This window comes from Paroedura picta, chromosome 13, assembly GCF_049243985.1.
Source record: "Paroedura picta isolate Pp20150507F chromosome 13, Ppicta_v3.0, whole genome shotgun sequence".
Taxonomy (NCBI): Eukaryota; Metazoa; Chordata; class Lepidosauria; order Squamata; family Gekkonidae; genus Paroedura; species Paroedura picta.
In genome coordinates this window covers 36,397,378-36,422,502 of record NC_135381.1, presented here as the reverse complement: position 1 = coordinate 36,422,502, position 25,125 = coordinate 36,397,378, and the positions used below count along the sequence as shown (strand labels likewise).

At 43.8% G+C, this 25,125-nt stretch overlaps 1 protein-coding gene and 1 long non-coding RNA gene across 4 annotated transcripts in view; one reads left to right on the top strand and one right to left on the bottom strand.

The window, feature by feature from the left end:
* DACH2 (dachshund family transcription factor 2) overlaps positions 1–25,125 on the top strand; it is a 355,035-nt gene that overhangs the window by 281,211 nt on the left and 48,699 nt on the right. For all 3 annotated transcript variants that reach the window (XM_077307556.1, XM_077307558.1, XM_077307557.1), the window contains 2 exons: positions 9,500–9,635; positions 11,963–12,043. In XM_077307556.1, coding sequence (XP_077163671.1) covers positions 9,500–9,635; positions 11,963–12,043 — 217 coding nt within the window. The remainder of the gene's footprint in view (positions 1–9,499; positions 9,636–11,962; positions 12,044–25,125) is intronic.
* Positions 5,593–25,125, bottom strand: part of LOC143822435 (uncharacterized) — a 67,577-nt gene continuing 48,044 nt past the window's right edge. The window contains exon 3 of the long non-coding RNA XR_013226150.1: positions 5,593–6,151. This is a non-coding gene — a long non-coding RNA (uncharacterized LOC143822435). The remainder of the gene's footprint in view (positions 6,152–25,125) is intronic.

Here is a 25,125-nt window from a genome sequence, read left to right as displayed (position 1 = left end):
AAATGGCAGAGCATGTTCTGCGTGCTCCAGCGGCTGTATCCTGATAATCTGTGTCTGAGATTCGTTGCCTGATAGTATTATAAACTTGTTTCTCTTCAAAGTTTTCCAAAAGTTCAGTAGAAAGGCCTATAGACTTTAATCTGTTGTTTATCTTCACGAACCAAGGTGATATAAAATTGTCGGTTAACGTAAGGTAGACTAGGCTCCCTACTTGGGCTCTATAATTCAGGCAAAGCCAGTATTTAAAAATGCCACGAAGGCCCTGGCCCATGAGTTGCCAGAACAGCCATTGTCGTAAGTTTGAAGTATGGTTATCCCAGGACTTAGATAGGGCTTATTGTTTTTGGACTTAATCAGGCTATAGAATTTCTGGCTTCACAATATTCAGTAAACACTTCAGGCATGTTCAAGTGTTTACTATATTAAAGCCATCTCCTCAGCCTCTGTTTCTCAGCCCTACATTGTTTATCAAGCCAGCAATGGGCAGAGTCAGAGAGATGTGGCTTTTGGCTGGAAGGCCTGTTTAGGTACAGTTCCATTTCTTCTTCCATCAGTGCATCAAAGTTGAAACTTGAGTTTCCAGAAGAGATTGTTCTGTTCGCTGTTTATTCAAGGAATATAATGATGCTGTGTGTTAAACACTGGCTTTGTGTGGAGGTCACAGCAGAACTCTTTCAGAGAACACAAAAGGCTCTCTCACACTTGAGTTTCAGAACATTGTTACAAGCCGTTTGCCTTGGTTTTATCAACATTTAGTTTGGGCTAGTTTTTACTATAATAATCAATGAATGTTCGAAGATAAAAAATTAGACCCACTCTTGTTCAGGATAGGATTACTGTGTCATCCACATATTGTAAAAATAGACTTGATATTTTTCCTGCTAGAAGTAGATGGTTGTTCACATTGAAACTGGCCAGGTAAGTAATTCAGGAAAAGATTAAATAAGTGTGGCACGAAAATACAACTTGCTTCACCCCTATACATATTGGAATTTTTGATATTAAATTTCCCTACAGAGGGTATTTGATTGGCCAAAAGTTATTATGATAAAACTGTTTAAGTAAATATAATAGTTGCTGATCAATTTTTAGGTTTGCTAATTTCAAAGTTTGTCCCTGGGAATAGCACCAAAGGCCATTTTTAGATCAGTGAAGGCCGCAAAAAGTTTTCCCATCTTTTGTTTCAAGTATTTTTCATTTGGAAAAATAAAACAATACAGTGGGCTAAGGTGGCAGTACCCTTCTTGAAACGTATTTGTTCTGGCCGTAGTATATTGTTTCTAGAAATCCAGTCAGTAAGTTTGGAAGCCATATGTTTGACATTAAGTTTGCAAACAATAAATTTGTTAACTTGTAGTATTGCCTCGCACAAGTAGAAATATAAAAGGGCTAGGCCAAGTTGTCTTAGCATAAGGCCTTCTTGCAACAAGTTTCTTGTGTTTCTGTTTGCAAGCAGAAGTCTTTGTGGAATAAAGGTAAAGGTAAAGGTATCCCCTGTGCAAGCACCGGGTCATGTCTGACCCTTGGGGTGACGCCCTCTAGCGTTTTCATGGCAGACTCAATACGGGGTGGTTTGCCAGTGCCTTCCCCAGTCATTACCGTTTACCCCCCAGCAAGCTGGGTACTCATTTTACCGACCTCGGAAGGATGGAAGGCTGAGTCGACCTTGAGCCGGCTGCTGGGATCGAACTCCCAACCTCATGGGCAAAGCTTTGTGGAATACAAAACCCTTAAAAATCACCTCTCAACCAGCGTTTGTTTCTGCTTCCTTCCAAATAATGCCCACTTTCTGTTTCTTCCCTAGTATTCTTGTGTCTGTTATAGCTCATAATCTATAAACTGCGTTCCGCAGTATAAATAAAAGGCTAAGGGATGTGGGGGTACACAATCACCCCTCCAAAGTAGCCATTTATGCATGCAGAGCTGGTCTGTATAGTCTGGAGATGAGCAGCAATGCCAGGCCCTACTTGGAGGTTGGCTGTCTGAACATATTCCTTGAAGTCTGAAAGTGGGGCCTCAAAGTGTGTAATGCCCCCACAGCTACCTAGCACCCCCCTGACATTGCAGAGAGGAGATAAGGTTGCCAGATTGGTGTAGATTCATCTTCTGGAATTCCACACTACTTAGGAGTGCATAAACCTGACTAAGGTCAAGACTGCTGTGCACAGAGGGACCTCCTTTTAGGGTTGCCATCTTCCATAGCAGACTCTCTACCCCACCACCCTCACGGAGAGTCTGCTATGGGGAGAGGAAGGGAAGGCGATTGGAAACTGCTTTGGGACATCTAAAGCCTGCTTGGTCACTGCGGCCAATTCCCAGTTCTCTCAGACCTCTCACAGCCCCACATCCCTCACAGGTTGTCTAGTGTGGGGAGATGAAGGAAAAAGGTGTTTGTAAACCACTTTGAGACTCCTTTGGGTAGTAAACAGCAGGGTACAAAAATCCAGCTCTTCTTCTAAGGAGCAGCCGTGAAAGAAGCATTTGGCCACATAACATTTTATCAGCAGTAAAAAAAATGGAGACAGAAGAAGCAGGGTAGACACCTGTGTACTGTGATTACCCCATGTGTATTAGGGTAGGAGGACGAGAAATGAAATGATGTTGAATGCAGAACTGGGAGGAATTGGTTGCTATGTAATTTCCCCCTAAGAAGAAATTAGTCTGATTTCCCCTTCACATATCTGAAGACATGGCTCTAGAAAGCTCATCTGTAACCACTATGCCGCAATTCCCAAATTTCAGTCCTCTCCCATACTCAATGAACATTCCACATCACAGGTTCTTGACACCCATCTCTCCACACCCATACCCTCATTTGTCACCACGCTACCACAACCTCCCACGCAAAACACACATTCAACCCCATGCCCTTACAGACTGGACAACTCCTCCCCTTCCTCTTCCCACTGCCAAGCTCTAGTGCCCATTGTATTCCTAGATACAAGTAATATTTCTCAACATCGTGGCATCAGAACTACCTTTTCCATGCAGTTATTTCCTGTGATTATATCATTGAAACACCTCCACTGATATCACAGTGAATCAGTTGGCAGATACCTTTCTTTGGCTTGGTGCCACCACTGGAAAATGTCATAGACAACTGGGTAGAAACATGGATTTGGTACCAACAACCTAAGTATCAACTAAAATTAATAATGTCAGCCTTTGTAGCTGCATTTTCTGAGCTGAGACAATTTTTTTTTCGTAAGGCACAGAAATATATTGTCCTTCAAAAGGATTTAATACTGCAAAAAGGACCTTTGGGGGTAAATTTATGGTTCAGTTCAATAAAGAGAAGAGAAAAGATAAGATAAATTGTCAGTAGATACCACAGAGGAGCAAAAAGGTAAAATTTCCAAAATGTTTCTGCTTTAAAAAAATTATGGTCCAATATCTATATAAATTATTTCAGAAAGTGAGTATTCTCTGGCCTCCTTTTTCAGGGTAAGAAGAGAAGACCAATCAATTCTGTAAGAAGCCTGAACAAGAAGAATCAATGGAGTGGTGTGAAATAAACAAAAGTCTTTATTGAATGCTTGTCTGTGACAATTTCTTATAGAAATTCCTTAACAATTAAAGCAAGGGTGTGGCCACCCTATAAAAATATATAAGAAATGTTCATAGACAACCGTTCAATAAAGACTTTTGTTTATTTCCTGGCACTCTATCAATTCTTCTTCTCTTTCTTCCTTTTCATGCTCAAAGAAAAATATAATTTTAAATGAGTCTTTATCAATTTTTCAGCAGCTGGTTGGGATTCAGACTTGTTCTAATATGCTGGGGAGAAGAAATCCCTGGATCTTGTTCAGTCCTGAGTCAAGTCTTCAGGTTGTTTTTTCTGTGTGTTCAGTTCATTTTGTTCAGGCATAAACCTTCTAAGTTAAGTAGGGCATCGCCATCTAGATTGAGTTCTGTTTCCACCAGCAGCATAATGCTTCAACTGTAGAAACCATCAATTGCTGTTGCTGCAGAACACTTGAAAGGAGAGGAATTTTGTCTTGGCCGTACTGGTGACTAGGGTTGTGCACGGTGGCATCCAAATCGGCCGTTCCAGGCCAACGCAGCCAGGGCCGCACCATAGGGGAGGAGGGGAGACACAGGCGCCAGTGCGTAACTGCCAGTTCGGACGCCACTGCGCACAACTCTATTGGTGACCATTGGGAGGCAACATGTAAGCTCAAGTACCTCAGGGTAGGACCATACAAACTCATGATTACTTATTGGCTAGTTGCCCTCACTGGTTTTTGCAACTGGCACTACTATGGCTAGCCAGTCAGCAAATATGTGCTTACCTGTCACCTGTTGATAACCGATACGGTAGAAACGTCCCTATACCCCTGATCACTTCCAGTGAGCCATGATCCCATTGCCCCTTTTTATTTACCCAGGGTCCTTGTTGCCAAAGTGTAATAGAAATAACAGGAATTACTATAGCACGTTTCAAGTGTCATTCATATACACTGTCTCAGTCATGGCCAGTAAATTGAATGGATTTTATCCCCATTTTACAGTTGGGCTGATGGAGACTTAGTGTTGGATTTGTGGTCTTGGTGACCTAAAATCTCACTTCAATTTCACTTCTGTAGGGCAGAGGGTAATCTGCAGATGACATTCCACTGGCCCAACTGCTCTTACTCTGGCAGAACAACATCTTAAGAGTCAACCCATTAAAAATGGTTTTCCAGAGGTTCCCTAGTGTAGCGATCCCCAACCTGTGGGCCGCGGACCACATGTGGTCCTTCGACTAACTGAAGGTGGGCCCCGTAGGACGCCTTCTCCCCCCCCCCGGCCCTTTATTTCATCCCCCCCAGCCCTTTACAACACACTTCATTGTTGTGGCGTGTCTGTATCTTATTTTTAAGGGATGTTTAAACATTACCATAGCGATCAGAGAACGCTAGGGCAGTGGTTGAGAGTAGAGGAGTAAACTACCCCCCCCCCACCGGGCCTCAGTAAAAGGCGTTGAGTGGTCCCCGGTGATTAGAAGGTTGGGGACCACTGCCCTAGTGAGTTCAAAGCCGAGGTCAGAAAAGAATTGGGCATTGCTTGGTTCACCATTCATACACTTTGTTATCCCGCAACCCCAGCAATGACATTGTAGTATGGCAGGTGAAGTGGGTTTTCTCCAACAGTTTTTGGATGTCGTAGCAAGAACCTCCTTGCCCTATCGCAGGGGTATCCAAACTGTGGCTCTCCAAACTACACCTCTGCCCCAGTGTAATGGCTGGAGTCATGTCTCAGCCCTTGATCTAAGGGAAGGTTGATCTCCTTGCATAGGCACTTGGATCGTTACTCTGGATCAGGGGTAGTCAAACTGCGGCCCTCCAGATGTCCATGGACTACAATTCCCAGAAGCCCCTGCCAGCAAATGCTGGCAGGGGCTTCTGGGAATTGTAGTCCATGGACATCTGGAGGGCCGCAGTTTGACTACCCCTGCTCTGGATGCTATATGATGCTACCCCATCACAGAAGACCAGACATTTCCCTTGAAAAATGTGATTCTATTTCAGACGTAGCCTAATATTTATGCCTGTGTGTGAGTGTGGGTGGGGTGGGGGGAAATCTGGCCTTTAGGAGGAAGCCTTTAATGTATTGGGCTAGTGGAACGACAGCTATTTTCAAGAGAAGGAAACGGAAATATATGAAGAGTGACGGGGCTGTAAAATTCGCAAATGGCAAAAATGAAGTCATCAAGGTGTAAAAAGACGTTAAGGCTTTGAGATTTGCAATTTTCCTATTGAAATGTCCTCATTGATTTGTTACAAATACTGTTAACCCTGTGTTTGGGAAATGGTGGGGACATTATCGCTTGTGTTCTCATTTGTAATAAAATAGATTAACTTGCTGTGAAATTTTAACTAGACGGAGACACAACAGTAGCTACCTAATGAACCGCAGCTCATTGCTGTTAAGTAGCTTAATAGATGCATACTGATTACAGGGCTGAAAAATGGATCTGTTTACGTGCAAAGAACAAATTGCTGGCATATATTACAGCAAAAGATAACTGCGATTGTCTTCTGAGCAGGGTCTCGGAAATAAAAGAGTTTCTCAGACCGTCTGCAGAATCTCATCACTGTGGCTTCATTTATTCCGACAGGTTAGCATATTTTGCTAGGAGGATCGGGCCACCTGGGAGCCCCGTTGCTACCTGTACAAGGAGACAGCAAAACCACCCTTTTAGTATTTGTCTGCTAGCAGTGTTTAGTCAGAAGTGATGCCTTACCTGTCACATTAATGCCTAGGACTAAGGTGACCCAGGTCTGAGTCCCCTCTCTGCCGTGGAAGTTGACTTGTTGAGAGATACTTCAGAGGATTGCTCTTGTGGGGGATAAAATGTAGGCGGGGAGGAGGACGTTGTAAGGTACCCTGGGTCCCCCCACTGGAAAGAAAAGCAGTGTATACATATCTAAATAAATATCATAAGAGTTGGGGGAATCTGACAGTGACATTTACTGCATGGAGGCTGGTGTGCCGGGCTACAGCCTGCTGTTGGAGCAGGGACAGGTTGCCCCATCTTTTCCTGCTCCCACACGGGAGAGCCTTTTGGCACATGGTTCATCCCAGATTTATATTCCTGTACGGAATACACTAGAAGAAGAAGAAGAAGAAGAAGAAGAAGAAGAAGAAGAAGAAGAAGAAGAAGAAGAAGAAGAAGAAGAAGAAGAAGAAGAGGAGGAGGAGGAGGAGGAGGAGGAGGAGGAGGAGGAGGAGGAGGAGGAGGAGGAGGAGGAGGAGGAGAGTTGGTTCCTATATGCCACTTTTCTCTACCTGAAGGAGTCTCAAAGCGGCTTACATTGTCCTTTTTAAGTATTATTTGGGATCTGCTTTGTACTTAACAATGAAGTTGAAGGGTAGCATTAGTTTTTTCCTCACTGCAGCAGTGTCTCTAGTACCTTATTTAACTTTGTTAAGCACACTTTGTGCTCAGAGTTGTCTTCTGTGACTCTGCTGTTACATTGCGCGGGAGCAAAAACAGTTCACAGCAATCTAAGAATTTCCAGTGTTCTTTTTTTGTTGTTTTGTTTTCACAAGCAGGTTTGTAACCCTTAGGATTACAGTGATAATTTTGTCGTATACAACTGGCACCAGGAGTTGGCACTGTTAGGCAGCTTGTAAGACACCAATTCACTGAGCTCAACCCACTACTGACCCATGATCTCCTCTTTGTGGCAGCTGTTCAGTAATCATAAACAACTACCTCTGCTCAAGTAGGTAGGTAGGTAGGTGGGTGGGTGGATGGATGGATGGATGGATGGATGGATGGATAGATGGATAGATGGATAGATGGATAGATGGATAGATGGATAGATAGATAGATAGATAGATAGATAGATAGATAGATAGATAGATAGATAGATAGATAGATAGATAGATAGATAGATAGATAGATAGATAGATAGATAGATAGATAGATAGAGAGGAAGAAGTGCTGCCACCAATATACATGTGCAATGACCCACACATCAAGGTATATACCACCTCTCTCAAGTGGTCTTAAGCAAACCTAGGCGCTCACTTTTAACAGAAAACATTTGTTTATATCCTTTCGGAATACATTTGAATAAGTGCCACGGAATCTTTAATGTTCTGAGGTTGCCTAAGAGCTTTCATTTAGCTTGTTTGTTTCACATGCCACCCTTTTCTTTTTGTGAGATCTGATCCATGGCAGTTTTTCTAATTCTGAATATAATTGCCAACGCCAGCTTGACTTGCAAAGTCCTAATGGGTGCCCAGTTTGAGGAGACGATGGCTGTCATAGCTGAAGGAAACCCACTCTTTAAAATATTTTGCCCTGACTATTTCTTGTTGCAGTTGTTATATGTTGTTTCAGTATGGTAAGTGAGGTTTATAAAACTTTTTCAAATAATTTTTTTTTAAATTAAAAAGCATATACCACCTCTGCCACTTGGTTCCCAGGGAACAGAGAGAGGCAACAGCTGCTGCTTGTCACCACTGGAGCAGGCACACCTATAACAACCTTGCCCAGAGGGAGATAAGTGGGCAGATGTGTAATTGGTGCCAGGGTTGACCTCAGTGTCTGTGTCACTCATTGGATGACCCCGAGGGAACTGGGAATGGAAGTAGCAGTGCCAGTGAGGAGTAGCTGCCTGCTCACTCATCTGCATTAGGGCAGGCCATTGCAGTGGGTACAGCTTGTGGGGGACACCCGATATGACAGTGGGCAGCTGAATACTGAGTTTAAAAGGTTACAGATCACCACCGTCATTATTGCTGTTATATATCTAATAAATAAATGAAAACAGTTGTTCAGGAAACACCTCCTGATTAATGAGACAGGCTTTTAAAAATCTTTAAAACTTTGTAATTAACATTCTGTCTGAAAAGGCATACCCTCTTCTAAAAGGACATTGTCTGCAATACAGACGTGATGATGATGATGATGGTGATGTTATCTGTTCAGTCGTATCCAACCCTCAGCGATTCTATAGGAAAGTGTTCGCCATGCGTCCCTGTCTCTGACTGCTTCTTTTAGTTGGTTCATGGTCATCCCTGTATCAGCTTTGATCGTGTCGAGCCAGCGGATCCTTTGGCGACCACGTTTCCTTTTGCCGCTGACCATGCTGAGCATTAATGATTTTTCTAGTGAGTTTGATTGCATGTTGTGTCCAAAGTAAGTGAGCCTTTGCCATAATATCTTGCCTTCTAATGACACAGTTGGTTTGCTCCTCTCTAAAGCTATCTTGTTGTTAACTTTGGCTTTCCATGGTATTCGCAAATGTACATCCGGTAAAAGCAAAGGAACTGTTCTTTTTAGTAATTTTGCACATTAATGCATATTGAATCTACTAGTGAAAGTGTTAATCTCCAAAGGCTGCCTTCATTGTGCCGTGATCCTAATTATTAGTGCTTTGCACAATACAGTACAATGCAATGCAATGCAATGCAATGCAATGCAATACAATGCAATACAATACAATACAAAACCTTTAATGGCATTCACAATATAAAACAATATACAATCGGTTCTGTAATAAAAGTCTAAAAAACTGCGAGGGAAGTTACAAAAGGCAAGGGAGAGGCAAATACAAAAAGATGAAGTCAGTGACGTTTGCTTCTTTACCCTATGGGACATTACTATAGATAAAAAACTTGGCTACCCGTTCAGTGGTCTCCGAGCAATTGTCGGTAAGCGGCAATTCAAGAGCCCTGCCATCTGAGACATTTGGGAAGGGTAGAAGTGGGGAGATCAAGTCAGAACGTTTGTTGTTATACAGCTCACACCGCAGAATGATATGGCAAAATGAGTCTGGTTCTGTATACTCTAAAGCAGGGGTAGTCAAACTGCGGCCCTCCAGATGTCCACGGACTACAATTCCCACGAGCCCCTGCCAGCGAATGCTGGCAGGGGCTCGTGGGAATTGTAGTCCGTGGACATCTGGAGGGCCGCAGTTTGACGACCCCTGCTCTAAAGCAAACACCTGAATTGTACAAAGATGATTCTATGATTCAATTATTGGTTTGTTTCTTTTTGCAGGAGAGAATTCAGGACAGCCCTTCACCTGCCCCATCTGTGGAAGAGAGTCAAAGGCCCGGGAGTCATGCCTCTTCACACCAGAGCAGCAGCGTTTCCAGTTCTCCGTCCCAGCTTGATAACACACCTGATAGAATTGGTTGGTACACTTCCACTTTAGCTATTCTCATGCCACTGAACTTTGATAGAGCCTGGTGGCAAAGGGGAGGGGTTGTGGTAGAACACGTGCAGAAGGGTTTAGAAGAAGAAGAAGAAGAGAAGAAGAAGAAGAGTTGGTTCTTATATGCCGCTTTTCCCTACCCGAAGGAGGCTCAAAGCGGCTTACAGTCGCTGCTTTCCTCACTCCACAACAGACACCCTGTGAGGTGGGTGAGGCTGAAAGAGCCCTGATATTACTGCTCGATCAGAACAGTTTTATCAGTGCCGTGGAGAGCCCAAAGTCACCCAGCTGGCTGCATGTGGGGGAGCGGGGAATCGAACCCGGCATGCCAGATTAGAAGTTCGCACTCCTAACCACTACACCAAACTGGCTCTCGGTCCCTGGCATCTCCAGTTAAAGGTTCTCAGGTACCAGACGTAATAAAATAACTTCCTTTATCTGTGACTTTGTAAAGCAGCTGTTGAGCAGAGTAGACAGTACTAAATAAATGGACCAGCTCAGTGTAAATCCATTTCATGTTAAAACCTTCCAGTTGAGCAGTGTCTTGTCATAAAGAGGATTTTAAAAGCATTGCAGTGTTTTTCAGGACTCCCTAAAAATCTCCAGTTTTTGGATTGAAAAGGTCCTCAGTTTAACAGAGAGCCTTATTTTCCTAATTTTTAACTGTTTTTTCTAGGCTCCTTGTGAGTGACAAATTGCAGCCAAAACATTTCCCCAGCTGCCTACAAAAGTGTGTCTTGTTTTTTAAAAGTACACAAGAGCAGACATTCATCAAAACCTAATGTAAAATAGGGTAGAATCAGGTTAGGAATTGTTTGCATTCTCTCTAATCTGTTAAGTGTTGAGAGAGCATAACGCTTTAATCAGCACAAAAAAAAAGTAATAGTAATCCAAAAATCATAAAAGCAACCACACCTGACTGCTTTTGCAGGTGCTCATTTCAAGAATTACTTTTTCAAATGCACATATTATTGTCTTTGAACTGTCATCCATCAGTTTGAGCTGCTAGCCATCTTGCTGTCTATATTTCTCTATTAACTGAGAAGAATTACAGATAATTACCAATTCTTTAAATCCTCCGGTCTATTAAAAGCATTTCTCATCCAAAATGATTTCAATGAATCACTCCTGATAATTAGTTAATTTGAACATTTCAGAGGAAATGGCTTTTGGCTCACTGTTCATTTTCCACTCTTAGTGGCTTGTCTCCTACAGGCAAGGGTGTTTGCCCATTGTGTAGGAATTGTTACTTAACTTCCTAACATGTTGATCACTTGAGAGCTGTTCATGCACAGGGTGCATTAACTTACAATGTGAAGCCACCATTATGCTGTGGTTTGGATTTCTTTGAAATATAAGTAGAGTTGACATTGCTTGTCACATCAACTATTTAAAAAAAAACAACTTGAATGGTAAAGGTAAAGGTATCCCCTGTGCAAGCACCGAGTCATGTCTGACCCTTGGGGTGACGCCCTCTAGCGTTTTCGTGGCAGACTCAATACGGGGTGGTTTGCCAGTGCCTTCCCCAGTCATTACCGTTTACCCCCCAGCAAGCTGGGTACTCATTTTACCGACCTCGGAAGGATGGAAGGCTGAGTCAACCTTGAGCCGGCTGCTGGGATTGAACTCCCAGCCTCATGGGCAAAGCTTTCAGACGGCTGTCTTACCACTCTGCGCCACAAGAGGCTCCCTAACTTGAATGGTAGTTATTGGAAATGTGTCTTTGGTTTGGTGGATGTGAATGTGTGCATTCCTGTTGGATGGAAGCATATATATTTTTTTTGCCACAGATGGTGTTGTCTAAGCTGTCCTTCTGAAAATATGGTCACAGGATCTCATACACAGTAGTACATCTACGAATGGTTTGCAGGAGACTCAGTTGACCATTCTGATTTCTGTGGGTGTGACATAGTATAGCGCAGCCAAGCATCACTAGTGTAACCAGGTCTGGAAATGGAAGTAGTTGAGCATCAATTGGCACACAGCTCAATGGATTGCAAAACCAACTAAAAGGTGTCCCTGGTGCCATTTCATAATGCAAATGGTATATTGATATGCTAAAGTGTACTATTATGAATGTCTTCCAAAAGATCTTATTGGGTTTTTTTGTTTAGTCTCAGTTATGCTCAACTTTATGGGTCCTGAAACTGTAAAGGTTTACGCCAGTGTATTATAGAGGTTGACCACATGTTGGACGGTGTGTAGCATAATGATTATAAACCAAGAATAGATGTGGAAAGGCATTTATGATTTTGGAAATAGTTCAGTGGCATTATGCTCTCTCTCTTTCTCTGTCTTCCCTTTAGCTATGCTGTCGAATACGAGAGAAGGTGAACCTGTGGATCAAGAGTCTGTCCCCAACCCAAGAAAACTCTCCAAGGAAAAAGGTAAACTCCTCCCACGCTTCTCCAGTGACAAGTGCACAGCAAATATTTTGATCATTTTCTTGGCCATGTACCATTGCTGTTTCTTCTGCTTTGTATACAGGGCCTGAAATTCCACACATTGCCCATTTCAGAAGAAACTACGATTGTGTGTGACTCTATATGTGTGGTCGAATGTAATGACTGAAAAAGGCTTGCCTCTCAACCTTATGCGTATGAAATGAAAGAGTAGAGGGAGAAACAGCCATACAGCTTTGGGCAGGATAAATATGTAATTTAGAAATGAATCCACAATTACTTATATGCTCTGTGTAAGTTTATGTTTCTGTATCAATAAGAGATTCCTTGGTTTCTTTATCTCTGCATAATTGTATGGCCCTTCTTTCTTCTCCAGGAGTGTGCTGTATCTCAGTGGTCCCCAACCTGCGGTCCGCGGCCCGGTGGCGGGCCGCGAAGGCCAGGGCGCCGGGCCGTGGTTCCCTCTCCCCGCCCCCCCCCCGCAGTAAAAAACTTCCCAGGCCGCAAGCTTGCGGCCCGGGAAGCTTCTTACTGCGGGAGGAGGGGAGAGGGAATAATGGCATGATGCGCAGCGTGGCCAAATCGCACATGCGCGAAAGTGCCACGCATGCGCAATTTCGGCCGCGCAGCACGCATGTGCGCATGCGCGGCCCAGCCATGTGCACATGCGCGCTGCGCGGACATGGCCGTCATCCTGCCGGTCCCCAGCCAAAAAAAGGTTGGGGACCACTGCTGTATCTGTCAAGGTCTCCAAACCATGATTCACTAGAGCAGGGGTGGCCAAACCGTAGCTCTCCAGATGTCCATGGCTTACAATTCCCAAGTTTGATGCCAGCACATGGGAATTGTAGTCCATGGACATCTGGAGAGCCACAGTTTGGCCACCCCTGAACTAGAGCATGGGTTCCCAACATGATTTCCATGGGTGTCATGTTGCTCACCTACACATTTCCTGGCAAATGCCAATGGACTTTCACCTGCTGGGACTTTTGCCCAGCAAGGATTTTGCCTGGCCAGTGGAGATTGGGTTGGCTGTGTAGATTTTTTAAATGTTGCTTTGGTAACCCCTCTCACTACACACTGAGTGAAGGTAGGCTGTGGAAGCCATGACAGCTATATACCACATGACAGCTTGGTGTAGGGGTTAGGAGCACAGACTTCTAATCTGGCAAGCTGGGTTTGATTCCCAGCTTCCCCACATGCAGCCAGCTGGGTGACCTTGGGCTTGCCACAGCACTGATAGAGCTGTTCTAACCAAGCAGTAATATCAGGGCTCTCTCAGCCTCACATGGTGTTTGTTGTGGGGAGAGGAAAGGGAAGGCGATCGTAAGCTGCTTTGAGACACCTTCTGGTAGAAAAAAGCAGCATATAAGAATAACTCTTCTTTTTTTGTGACTTGCTTCACCTCCTGAAGGAGCCAATTTGTGGTTTCACCCATCATGCTGTGTTGGGATTCCAAAGATGTCCACAGGCTCGAAGAAAGGTTGGGTACCCCTGCTCTAGAGTTCTTGTGGTGTTCACCATGATTCAGCAAAGTGGCTGACAGGTGCCTCTCTGAATGCAACATGTTTTCTGTGGTGGGCTCTCCATCTTTGGAAATTTTTAAACAGAGGCTGGAGAGCCATCTGACGGAGAGGCTGTTTCTGTGAAGGTTCAAGGGGGTGGCAGGTTACAATGGGTGAGCGATAGGGTTGGGAGTGTCCTGTGAATGCAGGGGGTTGGACTAAATGACCCAGGAGGTCCCTTCCAACTCTGATTCTGTGATTCTAAATTCCATCTAAACCTCTGGAAGAATTTCCTGTGGAAACAGACTTCCTCGGGAGGTGGTGGGTTCTCCATCTTTGGAAATTTTTAAATACAGGCTGGATAGCCATCTGACAGAGAGGCTGATTCTGTGAAAGCTTAAGGGAGTGGCAGGTTACAGTGGATGAGTGATAGGATTGTGAGTGTCCTGCATAGTGCAGGAGGTTAGACCCATGAGGTCCCTTCCAACTCTATTGGTGTATAATTCTATGAACACACAGTTTTTGCTAAGTTGGCCTAGACAAGGCTTTTTCAACCAGGGTTTGTGAAACCCTGGGGTTTCATGACAGCCCTGGAAAGGTTTCCTGAATGGTGAGATCTAAAAATTTTTTTTGATGTTTTCAAATTTGTTAAACATTTATCGGGTGATAGGACCATATATGATCATGTCGACCCCCATCCCAAAATGGTCAGTGATGCAGCGGGCGAGGAGGGGATGGGCTCTGGGTGGGACATAGGGACACAGCTCTGCTTCCCAACCGTATTCTGCACAATCACATCACTTCTGGGGTTTCTTGAAGCCTGAATAGTGTTTCTGGGGTATCTCAATGGTGAAAAAGCTGAGTAAGGCTGATGTAGCCCTATCAAGTACTGTAAAGCTATATAAATCCAGATTGACACTTAACCATATTACACATACATATTAAATATTAAATTATTCTTGCAAAGGTTCCTAAAGAAGATCTTTGTTCAAATGACTATTCATGAGTGTATGATCATGTCTGAACAGTTCCTTATGGGTGGTAAGCTGCCCCAACTTTTGTTTTTTTGTTTTTGCTAAATGTATTTTATTTGCCTTAAACACCAGCCCCACTCTTTAAAATCTTTTTAGTGTATCTTGACCAAGGCAAAAATAATACTGTTTATTCTTGCAAAGGTTCCTAAAGTTATTATGAAGGTGGTATGTAGTTAACCCAAAAGTATCAACATTTATTAAGTATGACAAGTCAGCAGTTTACACAAGCATGGCAAACATATGTTTTCACATCTGGTTTGAGTAATATCATCATGATTTTAAAAATGATTTATAGCTCTGCGGGCTATAAAATGCCAGCTTTGCTGTAAGTTGGAATTTTTCAGACATTGAGCAAATTATGGAAAGCAGGTATTGGGGGGGGGGGGGGAGTTGGTGACCTGCACTGTAATGTAATTTAGGCAGCAATCCTGGGCTGTTGAACTTTTGGGGGACTGACTTCCAAATAAGCATATTCCATGAAATGTCGGCATTCTTTAAGAAAAGGGCAATAAATCTCCTCCATAAAACACATCTACATTTTATTAAGTCGAGGTATGTCTCTGTGAACTACATTTGTTAACTACTTGTAGATTTCTGTCTTCTCTATGTTCATTAGCTGCCAGTATAGCTCTGCATAAGCATGAGGCTGTGGCCATTCCACTGCCGTGAGTGGTTCACCATATTACCTGCGTAAAACCCAACCATAACACTTCTCCTCCTACCCTGTTCGTCAGAAAATCCATACTAAATGAAAGAATTCAAGTTATAACCTTGCACCAAACTTTGAACTTTTCTGACTTGAATCCAAAGATATGGCAGAGGCGTGGGGGAACCCCAGGGCCATTCAGCATTCGTCCAAAATAGCACAATGGTTACTAATTGAAATCGCTACAGTTTTGCCGTTATGCACAACGTCGTTGACAATCTGCCACACACCTGAAACCGATCCGCAAAAAGCGTTTCGTTGTAGCGCTTTCAGGGAAATCCCAAAAAGTGGATTCACCCTCCGGAAAGTGCTACACTCCTGCAACCAATCTGCAACACTAGCAGGAAAGTTCTGTGCGTTACCATTGTTGCGGTTTCTACAAAGTCCCTCCCCCTGGCTCTCTCCTCTGATCTTCCGGCGAAGCGATCGCCATTTTTTTTTCTCCGAGCGAGCGGAGATCAACGCACCGGTGAGCCTTCGTTTACCCAGTGAGGCTTCCCCGGCTGCAGTCCCTCTGCTTAAAGTCACCAAGCACAAGCAACACAGAAGCCCGTTTGCTGGTTTATTTTCCCTTTATTTTTCACACTCTTTTCGGCCGAAAATTGCGCCCATGAGGGGGGGGGGTTTCACTTGGGGGGAGCGTGGCAACGATGAAATGGCAGCTCAAACACCACCTGCTAGCTGGATGGGTCTCTCCGTTGCAACGAATCAACGCATATTCGTTGCAACGTGTGTGTGTGTTTTTTAAAAACCTTCCTTAAAGGGAAAGGGGCTGTTTGGGAGCATGATAACGGCCGCCCATTGGCTGCTTGACGGCCAGGGGCAGGACGAGCTCGGCAATAGCGCTTCCTGGCTAGCGATTTTTGCCGAGACCGGAACCCTGTGGGAAACGATAGAAACGCAACTGGATTCCACTACAAAGGCAGGTATGCATAACGACGAATTCCACTATTTAAAATGGCGATTTTTTTGTTCTGCAAACAATTTGCAACATGGATCCCGGTGCGGAATGGCCCGCAGTTTTAACCCCTTTCTTGTTACAAGTCCTCTCTTTAATGAAATTCAGAAGGAACCTCAGCGGTCAGCACAAGAGGTTACAAAGAGAAGACGCTGTCTGATCCAAGCCTTTGACATTTAGATTCAGCTGCAGTAATCTGAGATTGCAAGCATGACTAACTATACGGCCCCGCCTCACTGACACTTGATTTTGCAGAATTAACAGCAATCTGAGTAAAGGTGACAAAAAGTCAAACCCTACCCTTGTGCAAAATTTACCCTTGGTTGAAATGGATACGTGAGGCAGGCATTAAGTCTTCAAACCGGGTTTAGGGTTACGCCTATTACAATGCACGATACCTTGTTAGCAGAACTGCTGTGACCTGCACACTGAACTTGGAAAACGCTAAGGGTGGGAAAATGAAAGGAGACTCAGACCACAGCCAGCCCTGATCACAATATCAGGAAAATGAGGTTTCCCCCTGCCAGCAGACCAGGGCGCTGGAACTGTCAACAGTCTTATAAATAGTTTGTGCTGTTCTACTGTTTGCGAGTAGACAAATTGGCTTAGCATTATCGGCTTGAGTCACTTGACTGTACATTGGCAAAGGAGTAACGGATCCTTGAGCGGTCTCCGTGTTTCAGAAGGATGTGGTCTGCCGTCTTAAATACACTCCCAAGACGGATTTCTGTAAGGCTGTCTGGAGGGGCTCAGAGAACCATTCTCCATTATGCTTTCCCAAATATCCTTCGAGTGGGATGTGGAGAGCTCCCAGAATTATAACTGATCTCTGGATAATAGAGCACCTTTAAGACCCACAAAGATTGATTCAAGGCGTGAGTTTTCGAGTGAAGTCTAGTCTCATAGTCTGGGGAAGGGCGCTTGCACTAGAAAGCTCACGCCTTGAATCAATCTTTGTGGGTCTTAAAGGTGCTACCGGACTCCGATTTTATTGTGCTACTTCAGACCAACACGGCTACTAATTTGAATGGATCTCTGGATGACAGAGATCAGCTTCCCTGAGGAATATGGTTCTTTTGGAGGGTGGGATTTATACTGTATTTATTTATTGTATGGCATGTGTAGCATAGCCAGGAGATCCAAGGATTGTCTGATAGCCAAACAAGGGATGTTTAGAGGCGGGTTGCCATTTCCTGCCTCTGCATCATGACGCCCAGTGTTCCTTGGAGGAACTCTTTCCCCAAACTTCAGCTTCTGGAGGCAGGGGTGCCTCAAGAACAGCATATTGGGGGCCTGCAGCAGGAAGAAGCAATCGATGGAAATTGTGTTAGCTGGAAATTTATTTATTTGATTTATATACCGTGCTACCCAGCAAACCGGTTCAGAGAGGTATACATTGTTTTAAGCAACATTGACAGGTAAATTTAGCCTTGATCCGTCTCACTGATTTGAAATGTCCCGCTAAATCTGTGGCTGGTACATGTTTAGCTTATTCACAAGCACTCAGGATAGATTGTCTCCTACTAGGAGTGTGGTGACAAACTTTACATCTCCTTCCACATGGTTGTCAGTTGGGCATTGATAGAGCTCCTGGGGTTCATGGAATCAGCAGAGAACTGGGTATGGCTTTAGCATCCATAAACATCTTCACAGCTGGGTGGGAAATTATCCTTATTGAATAGAGAGAAGTGAGGGACCAAATTAGGACCTGACGGGAACTTATCCAGCCCCTCAACTGCTAGTCTGGGATGTGGAGGGAGACCGCAGTTTCAATCCTCACTTTCTCATTTGGTGACTACAGGCTGTCACTGCCTCCCAGCCAGACCTACCTCATAGGGCCATTGTGCAGGCAAAATGGAGGAGTGGAGAATTTTGTATACTTGCCTGAGCTCCTTGAAGGAAGGAAGGAAGGAAGGAAGGAAGGAAGGAAGGAAGGAAGGAAGGAAGGAAGGAAGGAAGGAAGGAAGGAAGGAAGGAAGGAAGGAAGGAAGGAAGGAAGGAAGGAAGGGATAAAAATGTGATTGATAATAGTAGAACTGCATTGAAGATGGGTTTGATCAGTACAAAAAAAGGGGGATCGTTTCTTTTTTATGTAACCAAATCAGCTGATGGAGTAAGAGGATTAGAAATAGTATACAATGATTTCTGATGGAAGCAGGTACACCACATGGCATTCCATGTCTGATGGATTTCAACTATTAATAGTTGTCCTGTTTTTGTGAGATATTGCTTAGCAATATTCGTTGCAGGCGTTGTGATGCAGAAATTGTTTAGAAGGGTCATATCCTATCCCATTTCCCTATAAAGACTGCATTAGATTTATTGACCCGGTAACGCTGTAAGGAGGGAATCGTTCTCCACTTCTAGCCATTCCGAAATCATTCTTCACGCAGAATCATTCTCTCCACTTTTTGTTTTGAAGTTTTTATTTTCATGGCATCGTGCTTTCTAATTTTGCTTTCAACTGTTCTGGCATCTGTTAGGGTCGCTTTGAGAAAACTTTGGAAACAGTGTGTGTGGGGGGAAACAGTAATAACAATCTTTCCAGTGTATTGATTTCACTTTTCGGGTTTTTTTTGGGGGGGGGGTTGTTTTTTTTGTTTTTAGCAAAGGGTGAAAATTAATGAGTTAGAAGATAAGAAAAGATCAGTGGTTTGGCACGGGAACTTAACCGTGTATAAATCTCTTTCTTTCTCTCTCTCTCTTTCTCTCTTTTGGTGTTTGTTTCATATGATTCCAGCACCTACCGAACAGAATGCTGTCCAAAAAGAATCAATCTCAACAGCTACAGTAGAGTATCTCGGCATATGTCTTTTGCTTCCCAAGAGGCAGTCCTGGACTTTATACCCCCCTTGAAAAAAGAGTAGCACAAAAGTACTTTGCAAATGGCAGGAATTTAGATGACTAGCAGATGGAACAGCAATCTAGCAATTGTTGCTTGCATTTCCCACCAGTGGGTAGATATGAAGAAATAAAGATGCTGACAATTTTCTCCTTAAGGCGAGAAACTCAAATATTTTCTTTAAAAGTAACAGGGTTGAGCTGATGGAGGAGAGGATCTGCTCGGCACTTCCTGTGTTGCTAGTGATGCCAGAATTGCTGGATTTAATTAATTGATTGATTGATTGATTGATTGATTGATTGATTGATTGATTGATTGATTGATTGATTGATTGATTGACCTCCAAATCATGGGAGGTCTCCCATCCAAATACCAACCACTTAGCTTCCATGGCTGGGCTATCTAAAGCGAAATGTTCAAAGGGGATAGCATTAGGCACAAGGGGTGTTGTTCAAATGTCATATGGCAAGGCATGCAGTATTCTACATAGGCCTTTGCATTTGTGCCTGGTGTAACCCTCTAAGCAGGGCAGAGGTCACAAGAGTGACCAGTGGTAGTAGAATCATGTCCATGGGAGGAGAACAGAGAACATCTCCCTCCTCCTCTCCCTGCTTGCTCCAATCCATCCCTGGGTTATTGCACAGCTTCCTACATGGGCTATTTTTAATGACTGGTTTATTCTGTTTTGTGAAGGCTATACAGTTAGCAGATTGATAAATCCCTCGCTATTTAAACAAAGCCAGGGCCAAAATACATATAGAAACGACTGTTAAAACAGGGCTGACAGGAAGAATCGCAAAGAAAAAGCCAAATGAAAAAGGCAACTCCTTCACCCACTGATGGATAATACGCCAGAAGTGGACTTGTGAATCTTCTTGAGAAAGATCTAGAGTTTTGGTGCCACAGCTGAAAAGGCCCTCTCCTGGGTTGTCACCTCCCTAATCACAGAAGGTGAGGGCACCTGAAGTGGGGCCTCTGGTGATAATTGTAGGTTCATAATGGAGTAGGTGGCCCTGGGTAAGCATTTGTGAGGATCTGATAATACACAGTATATGGCCCACCGGAAAGTGACACCATGTTCATAACAGTACAGGGGACCAAGCATCCATGTCATAGAAAATCCTGCCATGTGGTAAATGGGTTGTCTGTGTTCATCTGGAATATGCAAGCCAAGTGATCAATCAGGCATACATGTACCAATAGCCCATGTGCCTTACAGATGGATGCACATTAATTGCTAATTCACCAATATACATTCATGGTTTAGCATTCGAGGGTAACCGCAGGATGCATGTTTTGCATCTCCTCAAAAAACAATGCAGGATTCTGTTCAGTGATACACCTTCAACGACTGCAGCAACCAAATTATAAAAAATTAAACTATATGTACAGCATGCATGAACTGGCCCTTTAAGACTAGGTTGCTAATCTAGGCTTGATCTTGGGAATGAGACTGTAGAATCCTGAGGTGGTTTTGGACTACAGACTCAGAATTCTGGGTGCTCATCTTTGTAAAAAAAAACCCAAAATGGAAACAAGCAGTGGAGAGATGAAATGATTGTTTGCTGTGTGCTGTCTGGGCTAATTTTCTGTGTGCAGGGAACTTTCAATGACATAGAGCAGAAAGAGATGCCAGGGGTCATCTCATCTAACCCCTTGCACAATGCAGGAAATTCACATCTACTTTCCCCCTGTCCACTAGTCCAGTGACCCCTGCTCTGTGCCCAGAGGAAGGCCAAAAAAAAAAAAAGCCCTCCATAATCCCTGGGGTAGTGTAGCCTGGAGGAAAATTCACTTCCTGACCCCAAAGTGGCAATGGACATTATCCTGGGCATGTAAGAAAAGGCTGCAAGAGCCCAACTCTGACTCATTTTTTCTGCCCTCTCTCATACAATCTGCCTAAATTCATAGTAAGTCATAGAATCTGCATTATCATCTGATGGCCATCTAGCTTTTGCTGAAAAATCTCCAGAGAAGGAGACCGTACCACCTCCCAGGGGAGCCTGTTCCACTGAGGAGCATTTCTAACTATCAAGAGGTTCCTCCTGATTTTTAGCTGAAAACTGTTTATTTAATTTCAATCCATGGGTTCAGTTCCAGCCTTATGTGGTTTATACATACATACATACATACATACATACATACATACATACATACATACATACATACATATATATACACACACACACACACACATATATATATATACACACACATATATATACACATATATATACATATACATACACACACACACATATATATATACACATATATATATATACATATACATACACACACACACACACATATATATATACATATACATATAGATTTGTTAAACATTTATTGGGTGATAGGACCATATATGGCAGTGGTTCTCACTGCCAGTGAGTGGTTCTCACTGCCAGTGAGTGGTTCTCACTGCCAGTGAGTGGTTCTCACTGCCATGACCCTTTAATACAGTTCCTCCTGTTGTGGTGACCCCCAACCATAAAATTATGCAAGGGTTCCTTCACAGAAATTAAATTGAAACTGACCAATGGCGTGAAGACCCATTGTTCATGATTGCATCTAATTTGGTTATAAATTGTATATAAATTGGCGGGCACCTTCAGGTGGAGCTGCAGCAGTGGTGGCGTTCCCCCCCCCCCCGGCCAAGCTGCTCACCCTGCCATGACCCCTGTGAAAGGGTCGTTCGACCCCCAAAGGGGTCCCAACCCCCAGTTTGAGAACCACTGATATACAGTCATGTCAGTCTGCACCCCCCCCCCCCTCAAAATGGCCAATGATGGGCCTGGAGGGGATGGAAAGGGAAGGGGTTGGTATGTCCACAGCTCTGCTTCCCAACCATATTCTGCACCATTGCACCACTTCTGGGGTTTCTCAAAACCTCAAGAATGGTTCAGGGGTTTCTCAACAGTAAGAAAGTTGAGAAAGGCTGCTCTTGATGAATTGTGGAAATGGTCATGTGCAAATTGCATCTGTGAATGTACATCAATACCTTCTTTTCTTTCTTGATGTGTCCCATGTGTATCTTGAAAGGCAACCTTGAATCTCTTTAGTTATACCCTCCTGCACACATACCACTCATTTTTTTCACAGCCTTCCTTGTGACACCATTTCTAGAAGCTGAGAGCAAAAGATGCCCGTTAAAAGGTCTGTGCCTGCCATACACATTTAGCAACATTACAGGGAATAATTGCCACTGGGAAAACACTAGCTAGTCAATTAACCCCTAAATCACATCTCAAGTGGCACAGAACCTAAAGAGCATGGGTTCAAATCTCAATCAGAGTGACAGTTTCTCACCAACCCCCTTAATAATTTGGTCTTGTGGTCAATTAAATTCCTTAGCACCAAATTAATTGCTAGAGGTCTGATTGGCAACTTCTCATTTAAAGGTTCGCTATTGAGTGCCACAGCTTTGTGAAATGTCATTGCTAAGGAACCACCTTCCCTATGAGGTATCAGGAAAGAGCTTGAGACTTATCCATTTACAAGAAAGACAATTGCAGGGAGACATGGTAGTGGTTTATAACATTATTCATAGGGTGGTGAAAGAGGATGGAGCAAAGAACTTTTTCTTCCTCCCATAAGACTAAAACTTTGCAGGGAATATTTTAGCTTGTGTGACTCATACTAGAGAGCCAGCTTGGTGTAGTGGGTAGGAGTGTGGACTTCTAATCTGGCGAGCCAGGTTTGATTCTGCACTCCCCCACATGCAGCCAGCTGGGTGACCTTGGGCTCAACACAGCACTGATAAAGCTGTTCAGAGCAAGCAATAATATCAGGGCTCTCTCAGCCTCACCCACCTCACAGGGTGTCTGTTGTGGGGAGAGGAAGGGAAGGTGATGGGAAGGCGCTTTTGAGACTCCTTCCGGTAAAGAAAAGCGGCATAGAAGAACCAACTCTTCTTCTTCTAGTACTGTAAAATATATTAAGATCTGGCAATTGTAACTGAATGTATTAGAACCAGATGACCAAAAGTTGGAGGCAAGAAAGGAATGGTAATGTCCCCAGTGCCCTTGCCTGGAAGCCCCCTGGGAATTCCTTACTATTATGTGAAGCACCCTTATATTGAGTCATATCACTGTGTCTCTCCAAGGCAGTATTGTTTAGTCTTAGATTGGAGGTCTTTTGCATCACCCTCTTACCTCATCCTTCTCATTGGCAATGCCAGGGCTTGAGCCCTAGGAATGTCTGCATGCCAAATAGATGCACTACCACTGAGCCACAGTCCCATGACCATTGGAGATAAAATGCTGGGCTAGATAGATGTTTGGTATGAAGCATGTCTTTAAACGATAGGAGCCAGCTGTCTCCCATCTGATGTTGGGGGAGTGAAGCTTTGAGCAAGGCAAAGAAGAACTCTTTAGGGGAGGTCTCATAGCTCAGTGACAGAACACATGCTTTGCATACAGAAAGTCCCGGGTTCAGTTCCTGGCATGTATAACTGAAGAATCTCAAGGAGCATGGGAAAAAAAACATCTTGGAAGAGCAGCCACCAAACAGTAGCAAAGCAGGGGTGTGTGATTTGTAAGCCCCTGAGAAGGTACAGGGCTGTACTGGATGGCCCTTTGTCATCTTTTCCAACTCTTATGTGATTCTGAGTCTGCAGGGAAGCAGTAGTCTGGGATTCCAAAGTGGTGATGGTGGCACAGTTGTCCAATTCACACTGCATTGGCCTACCACCTTTCCCTCCTGATACGCTACACCAGGGGTTCTCAACCTTCCTAATGCCGCGACCCTTTAATACAGTTCCTCATGTTGTGGTGACCCCCAGTCATAAAATTATGCAAGGGTTCTTTCACAGAAATTAAACCAAAACTGACCAATGACATGAAGATCCATTGTTCAGGATTGTATAGAAATTGGTTTTCTTCCAGGGTTTCTCAGTTCAGGTGTGCCTCTTGTCCCACCATACCGATCTCGCTCTTTTTCTGCTGCTCCAAACGAACGCTCTATCTCAATCTATCCCGCAAGGCTGTTGTGTGGATGGTGCCCCCCCCCCCGGTCAAGCTGCTTGCCCTGCTGTAACCCCTGTGAAAGGGTCATTTGACCCCCAAAGGGTCCCAACCCCCAGCTTGAGAACCACTGCACTACACCAAGCAAGTTCTACCTGGAGCAGGAAATAGTAGGGGTAGATCAGAACGAAGAAGGTTCCAGGATTATAGGAAGGTCCCAAAAAAGGTCTCCATTTTACAACTCCTGGATACGGTTCTTCAGTCTTCCCTCCCCAACATCAAACTTTAGATGTGCTTCTTATTGTGCGAGTCTGCCATCTCCTGCCTTTGTTACTTATCCGCTTGTGTAAGCAAAGCTTGGTGAGTCGTCTTATGTTTGAAGCATCCGGACTACCCTTTTGGGGACATGGCTTCCTGTCCCCTAGAAAATTATGGGTGTCAAAAACATTAGCGCTTGAAGTGAATGTGCATAATGTAGGTCTTTGTGGCAGCATTATGCAGACTGCAAAAGATGGAATCCAATTGGAAAAGCCTCTTTGAAAATCAGCTTTAAAAGATCTTTGTAACAGGAAGCGCCCCCCCCCCCCCCCGAAATGCCCTTGCATGGAGATGTACCTTTCAGTCACCATTCTGCGATGAAATAACTGATAGTGATCAATGTGATTATTTCCTGTCTGCGGAACATTCTTATTTTTACTACGATATTAGCTGGACATATGTTTTGAGAGTGAAGATATAAATATGTTTAGCCTCTGAATATAAGCTCAGTAGAAATGTTATATTACCCACTTGGAAGGGAAACCGTAGGTGACATACTGTTCGGGAACGGGGGCCAGCTTTGCTTACAAATCAGCTGGATGATGAGGTTGCAAAAGTTATATTTTCCCTGCTTTCACAGGTGGAATTTATTAGCTTCTTGGAATTGATTCTGGATGCCTTTCATTTGCCATTGGGCTAAAGTCGGGAGCAAAAGGATGATATACCACAGTATTGCTCACTCATCTTTTTATTGCCTAACTATTGTTATTGAATAAAAGACCTCCAGTACAACTCAA